The sequence below is a fragment of the Capsella rubella genome, unplaced genomic scaffold (assembly GCF_000375325.1).
Source record: "Capsella rubella cultivar Monte Gargano unplaced genomic scaffold, Caprub1_0 scaffold_8, whole genome shotgun sequence".
Classification (NCBI taxonomy): Eukaryota; Viridiplantae; Streptophyta; class Magnoliopsida; order Brassicales; family Brassicaceae; genus Capsella; species Capsella rubella.
In genome coordinates, this window is record NW_006238916.1 from 7,705,912 (window position 1) to 7,732,019 (window position 26,108).

General features: G+C 35.8%; 4 protein-coding genes across 4 annotated transcripts; 3 read left to right on the forward strand and 1 right to left on the reverse strand.

The window, feature by feature from the left end:
- Positions 1-4,411: 4,411 nt before the first annotated feature.
- Positions 4,412-6,880, forward strand: LOC17874683 (zinc finger protein CONSTANS-LIKE 14). Its single transcript, XM_006280896.2, has 4 exons — positions 4,412-4,700; positions 5,563-6,048; positions 6,229-6,360; positions 6,463-6,880. The coding sequence occupies exons 1-4, from the start codon at positions 4,596-4,598 to the stop codon at positions 6,538-6,540; spliced, it is 801 nt and encodes a 266-aa protein (XP_006280958.1). The 5' UTR covers positions 4,412-4,595; the 3' UTR covers positions 6,541-6,880.
- Positions 6,881-8,216: 1,336 nt separating this feature from the next.
- Positions 8,217-14,691, forward strand: LOC17876568 (histone-lysine N-methyltransferase ATX5). Its single transcript, XM_023787559.1, has 23 exons — positions 8,217-9,600; positions 9,688-9,743; positions 9,830-10,043; positions 10,132-10,260; positions 10,332-10,400; positions 10,494-10,562; positions 10,650-10,741; positions 10,836-10,928; positions 11,065-11,200; positions 11,314-11,416; positions 11,513-11,612; positions 11,900-12,024; positions 12,231-12,376; positions 12,485-12,589; positions 12,762-12,826; positions 12,914-13,127; positions 13,223-13,309; positions 13,398-13,457; positions 13,541-13,630; positions 13,729-13,815; positions 13,913-13,987; positions 14,086-14,186; positions 14,269-14,691. Exons 1-23 carry the CDS (start codon positions 8,689-8,691, stop codon positions 14,357-14,359), a joined length of 3,219 nt encoding a protein of 1,072 aa, XP_023643327.1. The 5' UTR covers positions 8,217-8,688; the 3' UTR covers positions 14,360-14,691.
- A 104-nt stretch (positions 14,692-14,795) lies between these two features.
- On the reverse strand, positions 14,796-19,586 carry LOC17875838. Its single transcript, XM_023787556.1, has 5 exons — positions 18,769-19,586; positions 17,350-18,211; positions 15,842-17,132; positions 15,658-15,744; positions 14,796-15,570 (listed from the first exon to the last, which is right to left on the reverse strand). Exons 1-5 carry the CDS (start codon positions 19,298-19,300, stop codon positions 14,854-14,856), a joined length of 3,489 nt encoding a protein of 1,162 aa, XP_023643324.1. The 5' UTR covers positions 19,301-19,586; the 3' UTR covers positions 14,796-14,853.
- Positions 19,587-20,013: 427 nt separating this feature from the next.
- On the forward strand, positions 20,014-23,717 carry LOC17876169 (probable plastid-lipid-associated protein 14, chloroplastic). The gene is made up of 14 exons (XM_006279524.2): positions 20,014-20,210; positions 20,450-20,766; positions 20,849-20,892; positions 20,973-21,051; positions 21,129-21,245; positions 21,325-21,507; positions 21,598-21,684; positions 21,793-21,899; positions 21,983-22,070; positions 22,177-22,257; positions 22,368-22,444; positions 22,549-22,684; positions 22,770-22,832; positions 22,935-23,717. The coding sequence occupies exons 2-14, from the start codon at positions 20,464-20,466 to the stop codon at positions 23,577-23,579; spliced, it is 2,010 nt and encodes a 669-aa protein (XP_006279586.1). The 5' UTR covers positions 20,014-20,210; positions 20,450-20,463; the 3' UTR covers positions 23,580-23,717.
- The last annotated feature ends 2,391 nt before the right edge of the window (positions 23,718-26,108 follow it).

Genomic DNA, 26,108 nt, shown 5'->3' on the forward strand with positions numbered 1-26,108 from the left:
AAAATAATCTATAGTATTATCGTTGTGCTATTTGAAGTTATTTTTTTTTTCTGGTTGTAAACAGCTATATGAAGTTTCTAAAATGAAAGAATAATTAACAAACAATCAAAATGAAAATTCTATGTATACCACACACAAAAAAAAAAAGTCTCCATTCATTTCACCTTATCATCATCATCACGTATATATGAATATGACTTCTCTTCTTCGTTAGTATGGTTGGTTGGTGAGTAATCGATCAAACCCAATCATATATTCATAAATATTGAACTTCAATTCCTTCGTATATTTACATTTTTTTTCAAAACACACGCACTAAAGAAAAGAGAACAAGATTCAAAGCTTGAAAACAATTGTTCTCATGTCAATATGAACACGAAAAAGATTGGGAAACTGTAAAGTGAGTGGCTAGGCTAAGAAGGTCGTATCTGGCATGACCTTTTTAGCTTTTTTTTGCTTCGATTTATTTATATCTTTTTATTTTTTTTAATATAATTTTATTACCAGAATAGGGAATGTTAAGGTTATAGTGTTGCACTGTGCCTTTATTCACTCAAATTCAGCTTTCTGATGATTGTTTTTTTTTCCTTTTTTTTTTTCTTTCACGGGAGACAATTGCAACTAGGGGGAGTCTAGGACCTCTACTGATTGAGATATTAGACCATCGTTATTGGGGGATCTTAGAGGCTAAGATCCCCCCAATAATGATGCCCTTACAAAGTTTTTTTTTTAAATAATAAATATATTTGTTTTTTGTTTTGTTTTTGTATGGTTCAAGACTTTTGGGTAAATAATTTTGTTGACAAAGAAAAAAGTAGAAACATTTTATAAATTTCTTATATTTTGTGACTGCAAATTATATTTGTTAAATAGTTTTACTTTATGAATCAACTTAAGCGTTGAGATTCTTCTCTGTTCTCTCCATAACTTGATTGAAAGCTATTGGATCTTTTGTCCATTACCTCGTAAATGCATTGGTTAGGGACATATACATAACAGAATTATTCGACAAAGCTGGTTTCATTACTAATGGTTTACGCATGTATCCTATTTTCAAAATTGTGTTGAATAGTCTTTTAGATTCCTACATATTGTTTCATACAAATTTTGTTGAATCGTCTTTTAGATTAAGTTAGTAAATTAGTTTAGAGATTAGTCTTTTGGTTATGTTCCTTCAATCCAAGGTCTCGTACGTAATGAAACATACATTCCGGAATTATTTAGCTGAGATTATAGCCTAATTAAGTAAGGTTAGTTTGTAGGTATTCGAGTGTTTTCATTAGCTTCAAGCCAATAGTTATTAGCTCATGATTTTTGTGATTTTATATCAGTACTACTGTATAAAAGTTGATATAGAGACTGTTTCGGACGAATCCCATTATTGGAACCACCTTTTTAAGTGAACGTGTATGCGCGTGGATGCCTCAATACACACACACAAGCACACACGTAAATTGCATACAATTCTATATGATTATTAACGTGAATATAAATACAATTATATACTAAAGATTATTCTACTCAACTATCCCCAATAGTTAATTTTCATATTCATTTCAAGCGTGAACATTATATACTATATGAAAAATGTATTCTAGTAAGTCATTTATGATACTTGAATACCCTATTTGATTAGCTAGTTTGCACATACAACTTAATTAGATGTTGACATGGAGAATTTATCAATAGCTAAATAATTTAAAAAAGAATGTTCTAGTGCAATCTTATATATACAGTGTCTAGCTAGGATACAGTACTACTTCCGTAATTATTTAAAAACGTTTCGATAAGTTTCGTGCGATGTTGTGAATTGTATGCAAATTTAGAGGAGAACCAGTGGATTTGATCTTAGGGCTTTGTTCTTCGATCTTCGCAACTCGAGACTTATCAACAGGTAGCTTTGTTCTTATAAAATAGGTCATGACGTACTTAATAATCACAAAAGATTGTTAATATGACTCCAATGTTAATACCACCAAATTATTACGTATCAAATCCGAATTTATAATTCTTAAATGACACACCTACTAGATTAATGAAATCCATATTCATTTGTGGAGATAGCTGCTTCTAAGTTCTAATTATACCAATTAGCTGCATCATGAAGCTGTAATACCCAAAGATCATATAGGTGCAGGTGTTAAAGCTATATTTGTGTTTTAGTTTTAATTTTACATACATATATTACTATAAAATTAAAGTGATATGATTGTGAATTATCATCACATTTGGTTGCCATGAATAAGATGGTGACGAAAGAACAACAAAACAAATTGTGTCTTCATCAGGAAATAAGTAAAACAAAGACAAAAATATCTCTATCTGTCTTTTATCTATCATCAGTGTGTTTTTGTTTTTTAAAAAATTATCTTTGATTCGAATATATATATAATGGCGAGCCCAAAAATCAACTTTTATTATTATTCCTCATATAGTCCTAATTACAATCAATATATTTATTTTTTTTGAAATCAAACTTTAGTATTTTTGTAAAACACAAAACAAAACAAAAACTTATTAAATTAGAGAAAGAAACGATTATATTAAAATATGTAATTGGTCATGTAGAAAAGTAAAAGAGGAAGAGAAGTGGCAGAGGAACAAGGCAATGCAGAGCCCCACACTAACATGTGCTTCGTGTTTTGTGTAACAGTCAGTTACTTCTTCACCAGTTGCTGCCGTACCACACAAACACCCTTAAGGCATTAATCAATTTGATTAGCTTAAATAATCCCTCTCTGATTGCTTAGTTTACAAAAGCAATAATACAAAAAAAAACTATATTATAAAGTCTAATAATCCCAAAACAAAAGCAAAACAAAGATTGACAAAAATCTAACCTAATCAACATCACTCGCTTGTTTAATGTTTAATTTCAACTTATCTATCCCAATCACTTATGATATTATCGTAATTCTTTTGTCTTTTTTATCACTATTTGTATTATTTTCTAGATTGAACTAGATTCTTGAATTGATGTAATTGTAAAAAAAGAAAATATCTATCGTCAAAATTTTTGAAATTAAACTTACATAATAACGGATTTAGGAGATAAGCCGCATACGCTATAAATTAATTATGGATAATATGATCTAAAATTCATATTAGTTGATTTTTTTTACTAAATAATTTTTTTTTCAATCCTAGATAAAAGTTTAATTTAAGACATTTTTTTTGTTGTTGACAATTTTAAAAAATCTTATTTCCTTTCAATAAAATTCTTTAAACTTGAAAAGTTGATGTTGTTGTTGGCAAGAAAATACGTAAGCGCGTGTTAGAATCAAAGTACAGTTGTAACAGTGTTTTTTTTTTTTTTGATAAAATGAAAAAGGAACCATATGATTGAAAACAAACAAAATGAACATTGGAATATATAAATATAAAAAAGACATGTGATAAAAAATATATATAGAGACAAAGACACACTTAATGGATTTTTCCTCTCTTGCAAGTCGTCATGCACCTGTTTCTAATTGCATGCTTACATAATTTTTACTTTCTTAATATAAATAAATCAGAGCTCAAAAAATCAGATTCAAATATCAAAAACTTTGGATACAAATGTTATCTAGAAACACCTTCAAAATTTCATGATAAAAAGTGATTTCTATTATATGTGAACAAATGGTTATAAGCAACTAAAAAAAATACAATGCCAAAAACTAGTAAAGTATTATTCTTGATGAAAAGATCGCATAAAGGTTACCACAAGTAATGACCAAATTTAAAAGATAAATATTAGACAATAATCTGGCTTTCATATAATTGTTTTTACATCATTATTATACCATTTTTAGCTATATAAATATGTAACAGTTATAAAAAAAATAACGCTTACAAATGTAACAGTTTTAGCATACTGATATTATAACCAATTTAGTCAAAATTAAAACGCATGAATGATTTTTTATTGTGTTTAGATGGATTCTTAACATTGTATATATTTTCTCTATAATATAATTTGAAATTCATCGATAATATAAATTTACGATATGAGCACAAATTAAACCACTATGCTAAAAGCCTCTTTACCAAAAAAAAAAAAACCCTCTTTACCAAAAAATAAATAAAACCCTTTTTACCAAAAAAATATCAATGCTTAAACCCTAGTCGGTGTAACATATATATAAATATATATATGTAAAGATAAATAATTTAATAATTTAATTACACAAACAAAAAGACATTTCTATGCACTTGGACACCTTTTTCTTCCTTTATATATATATTTTTTTGTTTTAATTATTATGTTGGAAGTATATTTTACTATTTTGTTCCAAAAAACAAAAGAATTGTTTTATTATTGATTAAATATAATAGTAATGGCCTTATGGGCCTTTTTCACTCTATTCGTGTCCACAGTATCTCCCAATAAACCAAAAAACTGTAATAAGCCTCTCTCTCTCTTTATCTCTCTTTCATAAAAAGGCAAGAGGAGCTAAGTACCAAACTTTTTCCCCTCAAGGTTTCCTCTCAAATTCCCAACTTGGCCTCTGTTTCTTGCTTTCTTATGTTTGCTCCTCTTCTTCTCCTCATCAAAAACCCATTTCTTAGTTCCAAATTACTTCTCTCCCAAAGACGACCAAGAACTCAAAATGTATCAAGATTCTGGTTTAATGCTCCGTTACATGCAAAATTGTTCCACAGATATTCAACAATTCGAAGACCTCTTCAAATCTTACAAACTCTCCGATGATATGGTTTGAATCTTGATGCTTTTTCCCATTCACTCTTTATCTAACTCACTCACTGCATTAGATAGAACACAGATCTTTTTCTTGAGATGGGGGTTTTAAAAAATTTGAGATTTCTTGATTTTACAACTCCATTAAAGATTCTGATAGGTTCTGTTTTTGTCTTGTGATGATGTAATTAATCTTCTTTTTTTCTGTCTTTTCTTGGGGTTAAAACTGAAAGTGTGAACTGATTTGTTTTCGTGGTGTTGAAGTGTTTAGTAGCTCATAAGCTTCTTTTTTTTATTGGTGAAACATTTGTGGCCACTTGATGAGATATTTTGGTTCCGCTGACCTGACCCAAGTTGTGTTTTTGGCTGCTGAGAAAGTTAACTAAGAAAAAAAAATGAAAAATTAGGTTTTTTGTTTTTCTTAAAAAACTCTGTAAAGGAATAAAAACGGAATCTTTTTTTCTGCTGCTAGAAGCCAAAATTTTCTTTTTTATTTTCCATTGAGAAAAGAGAAAAAGGAGTTTTCTCGGGAAAACCAAAGAAAGTCTCTTTTTTTATTTGTGGGTTTTGATTTTGGTAATTGGAATTTGCTCTTTTATTCTTCACATGAGATTCCGTGTTCTTCAAGACTTGTTTCTGTTTCTGAATTTAATTACTCTAGAAACTAGAAAGTTTTGTTTTTTGAGTTCTATTTCATTGGCACTTTGCTTACAATATCTCCACTAAAGAAAATACAAGAATCTCTTTTTCCATTACACGCTTTTTTGAACGAATCCACTCAACAAAAAAAGATTTATGTTTCACTGTCTCAATGTCTCGAACTATGTTCTGTCTTTGATTCGATGTTACTTATGATTGTGATATCTTTTTTGTTGCAGAACAACACTTTTGTTGAGTCATCAAACATATCTGACTATGATATTGGAGAAGAAGGTGATCTTTTCAAAGCTCCTGATCCAATTCTTGAAGAGCCACTCTTAGCGGTTGATCCACTCTCTGCTGCTTTGACTATGATCTCTTGCGGTGAAGACACTTCACAAGGGCTTTGTGAGCTTCCTGATCTTGATCTTGGTTCTTTGGAGAGTGGTCAACAGCTTCTTGACAAAGCTTTTTATGAATGTGAGCAAGATCTCTTGATGAAATCAGCTATGGAGTCTCCTTTCTCTGATGTTTTAGACATCAAGAACATCTCTGTGGTGACGAATATCGATGAGAACCAGGATTTGCAGAAGAGCGTTAGCTCCGGGAATTTGAGCTCTATGGACTGGTCACATGCACAGCAAGAGACTGTAATGATTCAGAACTTCCCTGATTTCGATTTTGGTTATGGGATGCGAAGAGCCTTTAGTGAAGGCGACATACAGGTTCGACTATCCCAAAAAATTAGAAACACAAACATTAAAAACTGAGTTGAAACAAAGTTTTGAACAATTCTGAATTGTATCACTTAGTTTGAAACAGAGTTGTGTCCTTTTAAACTCTTGAGATGAAGATGAATTGTTGTTGATTTGAGTATATTTTGTTTGTTTTTGTTTGATGAGCAGAAACTGGGGACAGGTCTTGTTCAATCTCCACTGGATAGGATTATTGTGAACTGTACATCAGAGGATCGCCGTGAGAAGCTTTCTCGATACAGGAACAAGAAGAGCAGGCGCAATTTCGGGCGTAAAATCAAGGTATTACAAACAAAAAACACTTCAAGATCCTCTAAATGATTCGAGTATCAGTATTTTAGGCACTCAATTCTCATTATGTTGTTTGGTTTGGTTTGGTTTCAGTATGCTTGCAGGAAAGCTCTTGCAGATAGCCAACCGAGAGTCCGAGGAAGGTTTGCGAAAACAGAGGAAAGGAAATAGAATGGTTCAAGAAAAAAAGGGCTCAAAGAAAAGGTGGAGACAGAGCAGAAGGAAGAAACTTGTGGAATAAAAGAGATAAAGCTCATCTCATTAGAAACTAGTTTTGTTAAATATATCTCTATGTATAAACTTTTAAAATCTTTATAAGCATCCAAATTAGTTTGTTGTATGTGTATATAAAGGGGGTTTCTCTGAATAAGCTTTAAGGAAAGAAATTGTAGCTAAGAAAAAGTTATGTATTATTGTGTAGTTAAAAGAAGTAATGTACTGGTTGTGAGAGATATGTAGATATAATCTATTTAGATCATGTGATATAAAAAAAAAAGGTGTTTGATGTGTCTTTGCTTGTAAGCACTGCAACAAGTTATATATTCGAATGCTGAAACGTCATGTCATGTAACTACTGGTTCCCCTGTAATCATATGCATTCTCTTTCTATGTGGCCAACCATTAAAACGAATGCACACATATCCCCCAAGATCAAACCAATTTTTAGACCTTTTTCCTTGGAGAAACCAATCCAGTCCTTTCGCGGATGAATCCTCGAAGAATGCTGCCTCACGGGAACAATAAGCCTAGCCGTGGTATCGCGGATGAATGTTAATAAGAAGGAACTTTCATCAGCTTGGAAGAATGGAAGGTGTGGAGCAAATAGCAATGACAAACACTACACTCTCGGGTGAAAGGATCCTTAATTAACTTCCTTAACTTAACACCCGGTAAAAACATTTGTAAAACACCAATTATGTCAATTTTACAAAAGAGAGTAACATCGTTCATGTATATATGCAAGATCAAATTCTATCATGCGTTGGAACAACCAAATTTAATAATAGAAAATGTTATTCTTGTTTTAATAACAAGTTGCACATGTTTCTTGTTCAATAACTACTTTTGGCAAATATTGTTGGGTGTAAACTGTTTTAAGTGCTTTTACTTTACCTAGTACTACAACATAACAAAATGCAGTGAACGAACACATGACACATCAATTTCACCATTTTTTTTTTTTTTGAAAAAGCATACTTTTGGTGTTTTCAAACTACTCATCCTTTTTTACTTTGTATGAATCGATTAAACTGTATCTTCTTAATATTTTTAATCACGAATTCGATCTAACGCTCTATTAAAAAAAAACACTGAGAAAAGTAAAGTTAAATAATGAGAAAACTGAGCCTACCAAAAAAAAAAGTTGAGTTCATGAGATGAAACAATAAATAAAAAGAGTTTATGAATGAATGACCAAACAAAACACAAAAGAGCTTGCGTCGCGTGTACTGTGTCGTAATCGAACCAAAGTATAACTTCCAGTTTCCAGTTCCATGGTTCTTGGAGCTTATTTCATACAAATAAAAAACATCAAACACACAGACGAAACAAACATAGTTCTATTTCGAAAATCGAAAGAAAGAAACAAATTAATAAACTGAAAACATGAAGAGAATATGTCTAAACTCTGTTAAAAAAAAAAAACCAGAAGACATGAAACAAGCAAGGAAGAGGAGAAAGGATCAAAGCGCAAGTTAGCATATTTACATCATTCGCCGGTAATATGCACACAGCAACACACACGTCCGATAACCCAAAAAACAAAAAAAAAAAACCAATCTTTTTTATTTTTCTCATCTCTCTTCTCTCTTCGTCGTCGTCTTCTCTCCGTCTCTCTCTCTAAAATTTTCTCACCGAAGCAAAAAAAAAAAGACAAAAGCTTTCGTCTTTGAGTTAAACAAAATTCAGCATTTCGTTTTTTCCTTATCCAAATCAAAAACAAAAGTACTCAAATCCTTTTGTTTTGATTCTGGGTTCTTCTTATAACTTAAAACAGAGAGAGAAGAAGAAAAAGTTTGGATTTTTTTTTCTTTGGAACAGATCTCTCTGTATCTCTCTCTGTTGTTCTGTTCTTAATTTTTTTTACAAAAAGAAACGAACTTTCTTATACAATTCAGCTACTTTACTACGATCTTTGATAAGTGGGTCAAACCCAACGGAGGATTATCTGGTTTTTCGTTCAAAGGCATGAACTTTTTCAGGAATTTAGGGAAAGTTTAGGGTTTGTGGGATTTGAAAAAAGAAAGGTTTCATTTTTATTAAGTTGGGTTGGAGGAATCATCTGTGATGCAGTGATTTGGTAAACTCGAATCAGAAGATATGATAATCAAACGGAAATTGAAAACTCGAATGCCGAGTTTGAAACGATGCAGCTCGGTGACTGAGGAAGATGATAGAGCTCGGAAGAAGAAGAAGAGAAAGGTCAACTTCAATGGTGGTCGTGGTCGTGATTACTATTACCCTCTGAATCTTCTTGGGGAGATTGGTGCTGGGATTGTTCCGGGTAAACTCATTGGGAAGAATAGTTGGTGTAAGGAGGTTTCATGTTCTCCTCAAGCTGAGGTTGAGGTTGAGGTTGAGGAGGAGTTAAAGTCAAAGAGGATAGTTTCTGATTCTAGCCACCGTGGGAGGGAAAGGGTGGTTGAAGTTTCTCGGCCACCGGTTGTGAGGACATCTAGAGGAAGAGTTCAGGTGCTTCCTTCACGGTTCAATGATTCGGTTATCGAGAATTGGAGGAAAGATAGTAAAAGTAGTGGCGAAGAACGCGAGGAAGAGATTGAAGAAGCAGCATGCAGGAAGGAGAAAGTCAAAGCTAGTAGTAATAATCATAGTTTGAAGATAAAGCAACATGAGGCTAAATTCACTCCTAGGAACTATAAGTATGCCACTGCATTGTCTGAAGAAGAGACAGATGATGAGGAGATTGTTAGATATAGTAAAAACAGCTTTGACATGAAAAAGCATATGATGAGTTCGAGGACTTCACTTGCTTCTCTTCAGGAGCAACGCTATATTGAAGATGAGACTCGTCCTAAGAAAGAAGGTGTTTATGGTCCAGAGGATTTTTATTCTGGTGATTTGGTTTGGGGTAAATCTGGGAGAAATGAGCCGTTTTGGCCGGCTATTATTATTGATCCAATGACACAAGCACCTGAGCTTGTTTTGCGTTCTTGTATACCTGATGCAGCCTGTGTCATGTTCTTTGGTCACTCTGGGACAGAGAATGAAAGGGTATGTATATATTATATTGTCTTCCTATATGATTTTAAAAGTTGTTTGTCAGAGTTTTAACTGTTGTTAACTTGATCATGTAAGCAGGATTATGCATGGGTGAGAAGGGGGATGATTTTCCCTTTTGTGGATTATGTAGACAGGTGGGTCGCCGTTGAATCTTATGAATACGAAATTCGTTGTTTTTTATATGTGCGATGTTTTGCTTGATAGTTTAGTTGTTATTTAGGTTTCAAGAACAGTCTGAACTGCGTGGATGCAACCCTGGGGATTTCCAGAAGGCACTTGAAGAAGCTCTTTTGGCTGACCAAGGATTCACAGAGAAACTGATGCAAGATATTCACATGGCCGCAGGTAACCCGACTTTTGATGATTCTGTCTACAAATGGATTGAAGAAGCTGCAGGCTCGAGCCAATATCTTGATCATGTTTCTCCAAACCAGGCAAGGTTTTCTTTACTTGGGTTTCCTTTTTGATCATTAATTGTTTATTCCTAAATAGTCATAGAGATTGAGTTTTATATAATTGCAGAACATGTTGAAGAAATACAGAAATCCAAGAGCCTGTGTAGGATGTAAAATGGTCCTTTCGTTTAAGACGGCAGAGAAAATGAAAGCTCTGATTCCCGGAGATCAGTTATTGTGTAAATCTTGTTCAAGGGTATGTAATTTTTTTGCTATGCTCCTTGTTCAGTTTCAGTTCCATGAACTCAAAACTAACTATCCTTGCAGCTGACAAAACCAAAACAGGTTTGTGGGATATGCAAGAAGATATGGAACCATTTGGATAGTCAGAGCTGGGTAATAAAACATACAAATTTATGTTATATTTGTAGTGTAGAATCACCTAATGTTTTCTGTAATTTTACTGTTTGATTAAATATGGTGATTCAGGTGCGTTGTGATGGGTGTAAAGTATGGATTCACTCAGCGTGCGATCAAATATCACGCAAGCATTTTAAGGTACATGGATATGTTGATCGTTGTCAAGGTTTATCATTCCCAGTTACTTTCATGTATTAAGATCAATTTCATTTGTTAATTCTGAAGGATATGGGGGAAACAGATTACTACTGTCCCACATGCAGAACAAAATTTAACTTTGAGCTATCAGATTCAGAAAAGCAAGACTCAAAATCCAAGTAGATTTTCTTTCCCTCCATCTGTTATTGTTAATTCTTAATATCAATTGAACTGCGAACACCAAATTATAAATTTGAAAATTATCTGGTATAGACTTGGCAAAAACAATGCCCCGATGGTGCTTCCTGATAAGGTTATCGTCGTATGTTGTGGAGTTGAAGGCATATATTTTCCAAGCCTTCATTTGTAAGCCGTCACTATTTTATCTCTATTTCACATTGTTTATATTTTTACTGCCTATTAAACTCTAACTTATCAGTGTTTTAGGTATCTTTGTTGAAATAGTTATAGAGAAATCTTACTCCATTTGGTTTATTTACAGAGTCGTATGTAAATGTGGATCTTGTGGGCCTGAAAGGAAAGCACTTAGTGAATGGGAAAGGCATACTGGTTCAAAAGCAAAAAACTGGAGGACTAGTGTCAAAGTGAAAAGCTCCAAGCTGCCTCTAGAAGAATGGGTTTGTTCATATTTTCTTTGTTTCTCTTTAGGGATATATGATATGATGTCTTTCTTTTATGTTTTTCCAATCAATTACAAAAATATTGAATGCCATATTCCTTCATACTGCAGATGATGAAATTAGCAGAGTTCCACGCAAATGCTACTGCAGTAAAACCTCCTAAACGACCTTCTATAAAGCAGAAAAAGCAGAGGTTGCTTTCCTTTCTTAAAGGTATTAAGCAATTTCGAATCTCAGAACCTATCCAAAAGTTTCTTCTGCGTTATAAGCTGCTTATCTTGGTTTGTTACTTTCGTTCACTATTGGCAGAAAAGTATGAGCCGGTCAACGTTAAGTGGACAACGGAGCGATGTGCAGTTTGCAGATGGGTTGAAGATTGGGACTACAACAAGATCATTATCTGCAACAGGTGCTGTTCTAAAATGTGTTGTTTCTCTAAAGTTTTCCGACAAATCATAGACTTTGATTGAAAAGCATTATTTTGTGCATATCGTAAACTTTGAGCATGCTTGATCTGACGTTTCCAATATCTTCTATCTTTGGATCGACTTGCATCTCTTGTAAAATTGAAGTTCGTTGCTGTTATTATTAACAAAATTATTTCTTTTTATATTTGCGGGAAAAATATCTGATTTGTGATGAATTATTCCGGTATCATTGAATATTTTTTTGTCTGCTGTTCCTTTTTCTCTTCAGATGTCAAATAGCAGTTCATCAGGAATGCTATGGGACGAGAAATGTTCGCGACTTCACATCATGGGTCTGCAAAGCCTGCGAGACACCTGAGATCAAACGAGAGTGTTGCCTTTGTCCTGTAAAAGGCATGTCTTTCCATTTTGCGTTTCTTATTTGGTGAAAGCATATTTAACATGGTCTTATCTTATTTTACTGTTCCTGATGGCACCTGTGCATATTACTTAAAGAGCTTATTTGGCCATGTATTCCCCTCCAAACTTTTAGTTTCATCGAGAATTTCACAATGTTGTCTGTCAACTAAACTTGCCTATTTCTGTGTACTGATAAATAGGAGGTGCATTGAAGCCAACTGATGTGGGTACACTGTGGGTTCACGTGACATGTGCTTGGTTTCAACCTGAAGTATGTTTTGCAAGTGAAGAAAAAATGGAACCAGCTTTGGGTATATTGAGTATTCCATCAAGTAATTTTGTGAAGGTGAATACGTGATTCCTAGATCTCATATTTGTTCCCATGGATACTTGTTTCACTATATGCAAAACTAAAGAAAGCTGGAAACCTTTTCCTGTTTTTGATAAATTCCAGATTTGTGTAATATGCAAGCAAATACATGGCTCATGCACTCAGTGCTGCAAGTGCTCTACATATTATCATGCGATGTGTGCTTCCCGAGCAGGGTATAGAATGGAGGTAAACCATAATATTTCTGACTTTTCCTTGTTCCATAAGAAGTTCTTTATTATCTGACTCCCGCATGACCAGTACAGAATCATATTGCTGCAACATTTTGTTTATGAACTATGTTCAATCTCTAAGATTATAACTTTTTTTATTTGGTAATATTTGCACATTGTGATTGTAGTTGCACTGCTTGGAGAAAAATGGTCGACAGATAACAAAGATGGTGTCCTATTGTTCTTATCACAGGTAAATGCTCTCAGTACCTTGTTTGCAAAATCCTTTCCATCTGATTTTGGGTTATGATTTTTGTTTTCTCTGCTGTTTTTGGTGTAGGGCTCCGAATCCAGATACTGTGTTAATTATACAAACGCCTTCAGGGGTCTTTTCTGCAAAAAGTCTTGTTCAAAACAAGAAGAAAACGGGGTCTAGGCTTATTTTAGCAAATAGAGAAGAAGTTGAAGAGTCCGCCGCAGAGGATACCATTCCAATTGATCCATTTTCATCTGCTCGTTGTCGACTATATAAAAGAAAGGTTAATAGCAAGAAGGTATTTTGTTGTATCTTCAAAAATTCTGTATGCATTGGTTAAAAACCCTTCTGTTTGGTAGACTGATCCATTATGTGGTTGTTTGTGATTTATAGAGGAAAAAACAAGAGGGTATTCCTCACTACACAGGAGGACCACGATATCATCCTTCAGCAGCGATCCAAACTCTGAACACATTCAGGGTAAGAAAAATCCGTTATGTAGTGCCAATTAACATAATGTACCAGGAAAAATTTGGGACTGAGTCTTTTTGTTAAATATAATGTGTAGCATGTGGCAGAAGAACCCAAAACATTTTCCTCATTCAGGGAACGGCTTCACCACTTGCAGGTATGCATCCCCTGAAAGAGATTTTATATATGTAGCTGTATCTTGTTGTATTAATATCTTACGATCGTTTTGTCTTGTGACAGAGGACAGAAATGGATCGGGTTTGCTTTGGTCGATCTGGTATACATGGATGGGGCCTTTTCGCAAGAAGAAATATTCAAGAAGGAGAAATGGTAGGCAGATCCATCTGAACATACTTCTAAAAAGAAGGGAATCAATTTCCTTTCCTCTGTCATGTTGAAGAATGTTGAAATATAATCCCTTTTTTTAGGTTCTTGAATACCGGGGGGAACAAGTGAGAGGAATCATTGCAGACTTAAGGGAAGCAAGATATCGTAAGGAAGGCAAGGATTGCTATGTGAGTTGAAGCCAATTTTTCCTTGCGTAAGTCGGTCTTAACATTGGTTGTAAAAATGGATTTCTGAAACTTTAGCTTTGTTATAAATATGTTGCAGCTGTTTAAGATTAGTGAGGAAGTAGTGGTGGATGCTACAGAAAAAGGGAATATAGCTCGACTAATAAACCATTCGGTAAGCAATCCATCATGTGTATAAAATTGAGTGTTTTTGTTTGTTTACCAACAAACAGGTTCTTGAGTCTGAAAACTTTGGTGTGTTGTTTGCTGCAGTGTATGCCAAATTGCTATGCAAGGATCATGAGTGTAGGAGATGATGAAAGTCGTATTGTTCTGATTGCCAAGACCACGGTAGCCTCTGGCGAGGAGTTAACGTATGCACATCACTCTCTTGAACACGATTAAAGTAATCACCCTTCGATTCATTGAATATGACATGGTTGTGTGTTATTGCAGATATGATTACCTTTTTGATCCAGATGAGCCAGATGAATTCAAAGTGCCTTGTCAATGTAAGTCCACCAACTGCAGAAAATTCATGAATTAGAGAGTTTTATGTAGCTGCTCTTACAAATAAGAAGAAGAAGAAGCCAGGCCATTGTTTTGTCCTCCATACAACTAACCCAGGAACCTGTTGCTCTCCACACCTGAATAGGAAGATTGTAGAGCTCAAAGCTGATGAAACTTATGAATAAGACACTTCTTCTAAGCTCCAAGGGATTTGTTTTGTAGGTAGAGACTAGAGAGAAGTTTGTAGCTAATTTGCCATTAATGTATAGCTAATTTCCAAAACCTTTTCGAATTTAGGGTTTCAATTTGTACTCAAAAGCTCAAAATAGCAAAATAGAAAGACACTGCAAATCAATTTTGTTTTTCTAATGTTATTTCTTTTATTATTTCTTTCGGCACGAAATGAGTAAAGATGGCACAAAAAGAACATGAGAAGAAAATAAAGCAATGAATTTTGAGAAGAAAAAATTGCATTGGAAGTAAAAGATATTAAGAAAACAAAACAGAATGAGATGGAAATATAGAAATGTCTTAATGTGTACTTTGAGGAGAATGATGTATCCGACTTATTACTGACTCATCAGATTCATGAACTTGAACTAATGGTTCGGTTACCTTCGGAGATACATCCCCAACAACTACACTTCCATCTCCTTCCCCATCCTCGTCACCAGCTTCCTTCTTCTCTTCTACTTCTCCCATGTTCTCATCTCCAGATAAATCTTTCCGCTCATCGACGTCCATAGTCACTAGAGCCGGTGAAGCTACTGTCAAGGTAACTGGATCACCTTCTGAGACACCATCAAGCTCAGGAGCTGTCTCCATTGTTTGGTCTACACCACCTCCATCATCTGGCTTTGTCTCTTGCTCATCAACTTCAATGTGGTCTGCAGCCACAGCTTGCTCATTGTCTTCAATGTCATTTGACACCATAGCTTTCAGGGCCTCAGGTGACTTTTCTGGGTTGGGAGACGAAGATCCTGCGTCTTGTGTTTCTATCTCCATTTTGGTACCAACATGTGAGGACACATTTTGCACTTCATTTTGGGATGTGTCTGAATCAGACAGCTCGGCAATTTTCACATCTGGTGTCTCGATTGAAGTAATTCCTTTGATTGCATCATTCAGATCATCATTGTTTTCGACTTTAGCCAAATATGATGGAGAGACTTGAGGAGGTTCATGATTTTTGACATTTGGAAGACCCTTTATTTCAAATCTTTGCTCCTTGTAGAAGTCCATAGCTATCTGCAAGTGGGAAGATCACATTAATGTATCACCATATGTCTCGAATAGCCAGGAGCTACTACCAAAGTTCCTTGTCTTAGGCATTACCTGAAATACTGTATTGTTTTGAGATGGAAACAGTGAAAGAGCCATTAACGAAGTACTGTTGCTTTTGGACACTCTCTTCCCACCTTCCTGTCATTTAAAGGATATAGAGATATGAGACAAAATTGACAAAGTTGTACACAAACAGAATGATTGATGTCTTAAGTCTCAGGATTAAAGAATTTACCTTGAGATTTACAAACACGGCAGTTCCGTCATCAATTCTTACATGTTCTTCACCCATCAATAAGCTAATGCATTTAAGCAGCTCGGGGTCAGCAAGTCCTGCCGATATATCAAGCTTTGAGAGATAATGCCGGCAATAACGTTCAGTGTTATCAATTGTTTCTGAAACAAGATCTTCAGCTGCAACTTCCGCCATCACTTTAGGAGAATTTGCATGCAGTTCTTTTGCTGGAGATGTTAGATTTGACCCAGCTTCAACGCTTTTTGCCCTGTTATTATCAGAGTGGCTTGTTTGACCGCCAAGCGACTCATCATCAGCAACCTGAGCAGAGTTATCATCTTTAACAGACATTGATGAGACTTCCAAGCTCGCATCTCCATTTCGATTTTTCCATTCATCTGCACCAGATTCCCAGCCCCGGCCTTGCATTCGCCTGTTATGGTCCCACTCAGATCCTCCATACATGTTAGATTCATCCCTGAAAACACTGTTACTCATATCCCCAAAATAACCATGCATGTGAGAAGCACCTGAGGCATCCATCATATTCTGCCACCCGAGCGGACGCATGTGGCTAGAGAACCTCTCAGCATCAGGTATATGGTATTGGATTCCCTGATGGTTCATTTCCATCGAAGGCCTCACCCCAAAGATAGATGGAGATGGGAATTGTGGCATCATAGTTTGGAAACCACCATGAGGTGGAACATGTTGAAATGGAATATATCCATTTGGAAGAGGAGATGGCCAGCTTGGGACACCTCTCCACATATTACCTTGCCCTCTTCCTATCATCGCATCTACGCCTCTCTTATAACGCCCACCGGTGTTGATCCTGTTGTCTTCTTCTCGAGGGCCCACTCTAGGACTACTAATGCCACTCCTAGACTCGGGTCGTGGAGGGAAAGAAGAATTATTCTGGTTGGCTTTGTTGTTAAACGATAATTCTCCCTGTGACGCCTCATCTACCAGATGCCTTTCCTCCTCAGTTGCTGAAAAATCCCTGCTGTTGTTCCTATGACCTGTTTCTTCAACCTCAAGACTCCGTCTTCCACCACCCCGATTATTGTATCTCCGGTCAAGACTAGTCGCAGAGGGAGATCTGTCAACCATTGTTCGGGGTGAAGCTTTTGCAGCAGAGGACCTTTCACCGGGGAACTCGCCCAAAACACCATCTTCCATCTTTGCTGTTTTCTCAGAAACTTTATGTCTTATACCTCTCTCTGATCCACCAGACAGTTCAGCCGCCTCCCTGGAAGAACCACCTTTGGTTATCTGATCCGACACATTCCTGTTTCACCATAACAAAAGTTTTGATCAAAATCTCAAATTTCAATCTTCTTCAAAAACTAACCATACACTTTAAAATCTGTAATTCAAACAGTAGCCCAAATCTCCATTAGAGAAACAAGTCCACAAATCAAAACATTAAAATTCCAAAGATAGCACGCAGAACGTTTCCAAGTACACAAAGCACCAATCACAACAATGGAATAGACAAATCATACCCATTTTCTTCTTGAACCACCGAACTGGAAAGTTGACGCTCTGATCTAATCATATCACCATCAGCCTCTGCTCTGCTACTTCTAGAGCCCAAGGTCACATCCTGATAATCCTGATAATCTGGAGACCTCCTACCTTCCCTCCTATCCTTATACCGACCACTTTGATCATCTAGACGCGACACATCACGATCATTATCCCTTTCACGGTCACTTTTACTCCGTTTTCCATCATGATAGTAGTCACGACTCCGGTCTTTTTCTCTGTCATGGGTCCTGTCCCTGTCATGATCCCTGTCCCGATCTCTACTCCTATCACGGTCCCAATCTCGTTCATGGTAACGATCATGCTCATAATCCCGACGATCGCGATCACGTTCCCGATCCCTATCACGGTCCCTTTCTCGCTCGTAGTCACGATCACGATCCCGATCCCGAACTCGGTCACGGTCCCGTTCAGATCGATCACTTTCTCTCTCATAGTCTCGATTGCGTTCACGGTCATGATAGCCATCAAGTTCACTGTCAGGTTCATGACCATGGTCATTATCCTGCAATTTAGATTTTTTTTTACTATCATCTCGGAGGAGCTTTTCATCAGACTTAGGGTGTTCTTTAGTAGGTCGTTCATCTCTCTGCTTGTCACCTTTCTGTTTGATGTCCTCTTCCTTGTCTTCCCGATGTTTATCTCTTTTCTCTCCTTTCTGCTTTCCATCTTTAATGTAATCATCTAGCCTATCACCAACATCATCACTGTTATCTTGATGCTTGTCTCCAGTACCATGATCATCCCTCTTACGCCTTGATCGCTTCTCAGTATAATTTTCGGTACCAGGACTCCTTGCATGATCCTGAGCTTTTGATTCTGAATCCAAAAGAAAAGAAAGTGATTAGCAAACCCAATGCAAAAACTATTTTGCAGCTTTCTAAACTATCCAATAAATAATTGAGACATCTTTACCAAATATACCTACGAGAAGTTATCAAATTAACATATATTTTACCAGTTAAATGCAGCCTCGAACTCTAATATAATAGCAAGTAAAGCGGCTACTAACTCCATTTATCTTGGAAAATGGCAGCAGAATAGAAGCAACGTGTAAAAATACTGAAAATGTCAATGACAAAAACTACTTCAAAAGTCTACACTTATAAATACAAAGATGCTAGATCCCAATTCTTAGGAGAAGGCATCTACATTCGTCTTCCAGTAAGCTTTATACTTCATTTCCAAATCCAACAATGGGCAACCAGAAACATGTTTGGCATAGAATAACAAGTCTCAAAAACAACTTCATAGATAAGAACTCAAGTCAATTAAACCAAAAGAACAATCTTTCGAAACAACACTACTAAAGGCAATGTGATCATTTTCAAGGTTCCTACGAATCAAAACATTTGAATCAGGTCAAGATATCTTACCAGGCTTATCAGAAGCACCCTTAGATTTATGATGATCATCACCATCATAAAACTTGTCATTTTTCCCTTCTTTATACTTCCTATCCTTATCCCGATCCCTCTCCTTGTCAGACTCTTTACTCTCCCTTCTACTAGACTCTCTATGCTTGCCATCACTTTTACCACTACTCTTCTTCGTCTCCTCCCCATCCCCTTCATCTCTCCTCCTACTCTTCTCACTAGACGCCTTAGTCTTCTTCGAAGACTCACCTTTGTCATCATCTTTCCCATTCCACCTATCACTACCACTATCACCACTCTTCCCTTTCCTACGCTTGGACGAAGAAGAAGTATACTCCTCATAATACTCACCATTAACCGAATCATAATACTCTTTACGCTTATCACCAGAACCAGACTCCTTTGAAACCCTAACACTAGCACTCTCATCTTTACTCTTCTTCTCCTTCAAACTCGACTCTTTCTCCGAATCCGAATACTCCTTCGCCGCATCCTTATGCTTACTCGATTTATGCCTCGTACTCCTCGGCATCTTCCCTCACAAATCTCAGAAACAAAACCCCCCAAAAATCGATTTCAAACCCTAGATATATAAAAAAAAACACCAGACGGAGGTTTTTATGAGACTTTTGATTTTGATTTGATCTTACACCGTATATAATACAAAAAAAATACAAGACTCCGATTTGGTTGATCGCCGCCGCCGGCGAGATTTAATTGGAGAAATTTACGAAAGCACCACGGAGCGGGAGATATATAGAGGAGGAGATAGAGATAGAGAGAGAGAGAGAGGCGAGGCTTAATGCCCTTTCAATGTTGAAAACGAGAAACTGTATTTTTTTTTTTTCAGACAAGGGGAAGACTAAAGGGATAAATTTTGTTAATGGCTATATTAGCCTCTGATCGTGGGTGTTATTTACGTTTTTATGCCACTGGGTTATCAGATCGAATTTTGCTTTCTTCGTCCGGTTTTTTGGTAAAAAGTAGTGCGTCCTTCGGTTATTTCTCGCTAGTGCCACGTCACACGATTCAAAAAACTGGATACAGCTGGAGCTCATTAAGCCCACTAAAGGCCCATTGAGAAGTACGGTTTATGGTTTCGGCTATTTCTTGCTCCCCCGTCAAGTGACTAAGAACAAGAGTCCAATAAAGGCCCATTAAGGAGGATGTGAGTTAAGAAGGCCCAAAGAGTTTTTGTTTTTTTGGGGGTGAGAGATATTTTTGAAGGAGAAAGGAAGAGGCGGAGGTAGACGTGGGTCGACCTCGAGGCGCGATGCCTCAGGCGTACTTCATCACGCAACTCTCACGAGCCACTTTGTCCTTATATACAATTTTCGTCTAATTAAGAAAGACCAAATTTTTGAATGTGAAGTTGCCTTCTTCCTTCGTCTCTCCAGATCCCTTTCTCTCTCTCTCTCTCTCTCTCTCTCTCTGTTTGATCGGTAAGCTTTTCATTTCGTGTGTAAATGATTGACCAATGATTGTTTGAAGAATCAAGATGTTCACGTAATCTCCATTTTACCACTGGTTTCTTGTGTAAAGATATTGAATTTCTTGATTAGTTGGATTTTAGTGTTGGTGAATTGAGTTTCCTATAATAGTAATGTCAAACTAGCTGTGTTTTTTGGTTATATATGTAATGGGTTTGATTAAAGTTGAGTACTTTTGAATTTATATGTAGAGGGTTTTTGTTGGATGGCACTCTGTGGTGTTTGCTCGACTCCAAATCTACCGAATTTGCAAGTATTGCGTAACTCCAGCATTGGTTTGAAACGAAATAGTAGTCTATGGCAGCCCACAAGTTCGTTTTCTGCAAAGCCTGTCAAGTTTCATTGTTCATCTTCACTAAAACCTTTGTCGTCTGATGTGGAGGAGATAGACGAGGATGTTCAGAATAGTCCTTCCGTTTCTGTGGAAGATGGATCAGCACATGTGAAGCAGTTCATGTGGTCTGATTTTAAGATTCTTGATCGTGTTAGCATTGGTCATGGCGGCAGGGTATTTAACCAAGTCTATGTTTTCTATGTTGGTTTATGATTTGTCTCTGTTTATCTGATTGACTTTACTTCCTTTTTTGCAGGCGGATGAGCTTGTCTTTGAAGCTATAGTTCAGGTTCCAGATAGGTCAGTATCTACTTCAAATGTATTTCAAGATTACAAGATGATTATTTCAGGGCTTCATCTGTGGTGCTTCAATTTCACAGCCCTTTGTTTAACCAAGGAGTTGTCCTTCGGAAATTGAATACCACTCGAGCTCAAAAAAGGGGAAGAAGAGCCATTGAAGTTCGTCCTACTTTTCGGTTTCTTTTGTTGCTTATTGCAATCTCTTCAGGATGGTAACCAGATTTTACTACTTGCAGGTATTGAAAAAGCTAGTTCGTCGTAGGCTTCTGTACCATTCTTACTCAATGCAAGTTCACGGTTATATCTCCAATACCTTGAGTGATGATCCCTACTCATTTACCCTCGTACATGGGGTAAGTACCTTAAAATGACGCAGATATACTGTTTAGATATTGGTTTCTACCATTCATTAATCTTTATCTCTTCTTGTAGTGCCATGGAAGTTTCTCGATTAGACACTGGCTTCAACAGTCTGATTGGCTTCCAACATTAGAAGCTACTCTTGCATTAGATGAAGAATCCTTCAGAAGGGTGGGGGATGATACAACTGGAGGGCCTGCAGTTTCAAGGCAATTAAGACTAATCCGTATACTAATGAGAGATATTTTAATCGGAGTATGTATTGTCTCCTTCAAGAAAGCATAGTACTTCATTCTTTTTTTCATGATTTTCTTAACATGTTTTTTGGTGGTCTTTAATTTAAAGGTAAATTACTTGCATAGTCATGGTCTTGCTCACACAGAACTGAGGCTGGAAAATGTACATATCAGCCCTGTGGATAGACATATCAAGGTTAGTATATATATACTTTCAGTGGTGAAGTTTGATTATTAGGCTAACTTATTGCATAATGTTTTGTATCTTTCAATTAATTTGAAATTTTCTTTTTCTTATTTATAGGTCGGGATTCTGGGAAATGCTGCTGACTTTTACGGGGATGGTGCAAGTTCTAGCAGCGCTTACAGTACCATGGACAGAAGACAAATGATGATAGCATTTGACATGAGGTATTTTGAGATGAGATGCTAATTGTAATTCTGTTTGTTTACATTACTAAGCCTAATTTTTCATTTCCTTTGTATGGTCATAGATGTGTTGGATTCATGATGGCAAAAATGGTACTTCAAGAACTGATGGATCCATTAGTCTTTGCGAAATTGAAGTCTTTCCTGGCAAAGGTATTTTACTGGACTACAGAGTAGGTTCGATGTAATTATCAATGGATGAGTTTGATGTTACAAACTTATGTTGTTCGTTCATATATTCTTCTAAATGTATATTTAGGGGAATGATCCTTCCTCGCTACGGGAATTCTTTGTGACGATACTCAATCCAAACTCGGAATCTGGAAATACAGGAATTCAAGTAAGTACTCAGAGCTATGTGCTATCTTGCACTTCTCAGTATAATTGCTAGCTCTTTCACTTGTCTTGATATAAAACAGTTACTTATCATCGCCCTATATTTGCTGTCAGATACTTGATCGAAACTGGGGAGCAGGTTGGCACCTTTTATCTTCTTTAATTGCAACCAGACCCTCTAAAAGAATAAGGTAACAGAATATAAGTGCACGATAATATTACCAATTTATAGAGACGTTAACTGGGGTAAGAACTAAGAAGTTACATTGAAATAATCTGTTGGTGTTTGGTGCAGTTGCTTGGATGCGCTTAAGCATCCCTTTCTATGTGGACCAAGATGGCGCGTTTCCCCATCAATGGATATCATCAGATGGGGTCTTGGGTCAACCGCTGTAAAGATTTCAGAAGAATACATTTATCGCATGCCTCAGGTATATATGAGATATTTTGCTGTTGGTTTAATAAGTTCGAACCTTTATTCCCAGTCTCCTAACTAAAGAAACAAATCTTTTGCAGCGCCAAAGACTTGCTCACTTCATTGGACTAATGGAGATGCTAAATCCTTATCCAAAACCAAACGTATGAATTACAACTCTCATGATCCTTACGCTTTGATGTATTACACCTTTAATGTGTTATATTTAGTGAAAAAATGTGGTTTAATCTCTTGTTTAAACACAGTGTTGGTTGGAGCTTTTACCGGGAAGATGGCGTCTGTTATACTCAACCGGAAGGCACATAGGTCTAACTCTGCGTCAGCCCTCTACACGAGCCTTAATAGGCAGTGTTCATTTAACAATAGCCCAAGCTTCAAAAGCAAGCAACATGTCACTTTCCTTTGCCTCTGATATTGGCTTCACTGCCATAACCAGCAAAGACTGGCCACACAACAAAAGCGGCGCCACCGGGAAATTACAAACAATCTCCCAGTTCAGACTAGTAGCCGGAAAGAGACTTTATCTCAAAGAAGAAAAAAAGAACATTGGTAAGTTCTCAATGGGCGAACCAGATGCAGAAGAAGGTTTAGCTGAGAAGCTTGAAACCGAGAAATGGAAAAAAGTAGTGCCCTTTAAAGAGTTCCCGTCGAGTCTTCCTGTAGCAAAACTAGTCTCTGGAGAGATTGAAGTAACAATGAACATGAATGATCGTATAGAATCGCCTGAGACTGTGATAGGAGAAGTTAGAAACCAGATACCGCAGGAAATGTTTGATCTTTCTAAGCTAGTGTGTGGGACTTATATAGACAGTAGGTTACTTGTACTTAGGTGTGTGAATGGTTCAGCATTGTTGTTCACAAGGTCTAGCTTGGACCATAAGTCTATGTAGCCACTTGGCTCGGTTCTTATGTATATAACAAAGAAAGGATCATTCTTTTTAGAACGAAAACCGTGTAGTCAGTCTCTCTGTATGTTGTGGTAATGTTTACTTGTTGATTGAGATTTTAATAAGAGCCTTTTAGTAAAATCCCATGATTTTTTATACGTATTAATAAAGTGTGATTTAATCAAATCATGAAGGTACTACTATGTCATGATTGAAACATAAACACAATGATTTGCAAGACATCTGTCTAAAGATTTGTCCTGCATTATATTGTTAAACAATTTCGTAGAATCTTAACTTTATTATTTCTAATATTCCAATAATAATGATACTTCTTATAATTTTATTAATTTCGTAAAGGTGAGCATCCACAAAAACAAAGTATCAAAGTACTTATAAGAATTTTTAATTGTATAGAATTTTTATTTTTTTTTTGTTATTCTAATATGCTCTTAACTTTTTTGTCCAAATCTAATGATGCATGGAGATTTAAAGATAGAAATGATACTATGATTTCGAATATTTTGGGAGTGTAAATTTTACTGTTTAAATTTTGATAAGCTTATCAAAATTTTCAAGAAAAGGAGAATATGTTTTTGTTTTTTACAGCAAGTGTGAAGAAACACGTGTTGTAGTCCACCAAACATGGTCTATCAAGGGGACATGATTCTTGATTTCTTTCATACTATCAAATAGGCCTATACTATTTACTGTATTTAAATTGAAAAAAAATAACCTTAAAACATACTATACTAAAATGCAAAAGTTTATATACAGCTCTAAAACTAAACATACATAGAAAGAGAATACACAATAACTAAGAGTTAAGTAAAGAGACAAAGTTCCAAGAAATGCAGTTTATATAGTTAAATTATAAGGGGAGACAGGGGCCGAGGGGGGGCCTATAGGGAGAGAGCTTTTGACCCTTAGAATCTGTGAAAGGAGAAGAAAGAACAACATGTGGCCATTGATTGATTACAAAGACTCCTCAACTATCCAAATGGCCACATTTGACTCTTCTCCCCCATTCTCTTACTCCAAAAACAAAAACAAACAATACCTTCCAAAACAAGAAGAAGAAATAATTCATTTTTATTGCCAAATGGCTCGTCATGGTCTCCACTATCCCCGACACATTGACATGACCAAGGTTCGATTCTTCATCTTTCACTAAACGTGGCAAAAACTATGGTTTCTCTCGTTTTGGGACTTCGTTGTATTCATGGAATGCATTATTATTCCATTGATACAGGATTTGATGTTCTTTACTTGGACTTGACAACAACAACCCAAAAAAAAACGTTACACTTTAGTTTTGAATAAATCGTTTTTGATATCCTTGTCATCTAGCTTCTGTTTTTTTTATTTGAACTTGGAAATGATTCTAGTTAGAATGAAACGTGATCAAATGTTTTATTCAGTGTCATTCCACTTCTATCGTTTACCTTGGGATTTTCTAGTTAAGAGTCTGCGGTTGTAAGGGAAACAAATCAATTCAATATGATCTAGTGTGATAGTGGAGCTAAAATCTTAAGGAAATCATTGGACTACAATGATTTGGATTAAACAAATTAATTAACTAACGAGGATAAGAGTTTAATGAGATTAGTAGTACCTAATGGTAGCTAGTGTTGTAAGATATATAAAGTCCAAAAAACATAAGAGAAAGCATAAGTAATTGATTAAATAAGGAATTGGGAAATATAAGATTACGACGCACACATGTGAAGCGGAGGAGCACATGGACGCACAAAATGGTTCGTTGGCCTCAATCTGCTCCGAGAAGTCGCGTCTCTTCTCTCTTAGTATTATTCTATTGGCAAGTGCTAATTTGCTTCTGTTGTCTGTCTTACTTGTCTTTATAAATTATATGACTAATGCTCGATGATTTTGTCTTGTTCATCTTGGTAAATCTTGTTAAATCAAGATAACATTTGCACAAATACTTGTTGAGTTAGGCAGATCGATAAAGACAGTTGGTAATACAATACTTCTAACAGTTCAGTGAAACACGAGACAAATAGTGTTTAATAGGTAAGTTTTGTTTTTGTGTGAAAAAAGATATATCGATTTGAATTCTATATACTCTTTTCTAGTAGTATGAAGTTATCATCAATCAACGAAAAGGTATGAAAAAGACAGCTAACATTTTCTAGACAGCTAATTAACATTTTCTAAACACTCGTTGAATGTTACATGCTAGCCTAATTAATGTGCATACAAAAATTTATTGGACTCAAAACTTCTATTTCAAGCAAAGGCGAGTTTATGTTATTCATACAAATTTTAATCTATATAGAAACCGACCTACTCTGTACTTTGTTTTGTTTTTTCTAATTTTAAATAATTTTTCTATAAAAAAATATTACTATTACTCATATAAGTCATGAAAACAAATCAAATTATTTAATTAGGTTTAGAAAAAAGTGAATATAATTAATTGTGGTGCAGCACGAGACGCTGCATAGCGTCAAAACGACAGTTGATCAGTTTGAAGTTGTATATTGGGAATTAACAAATGAGATCAAAAAA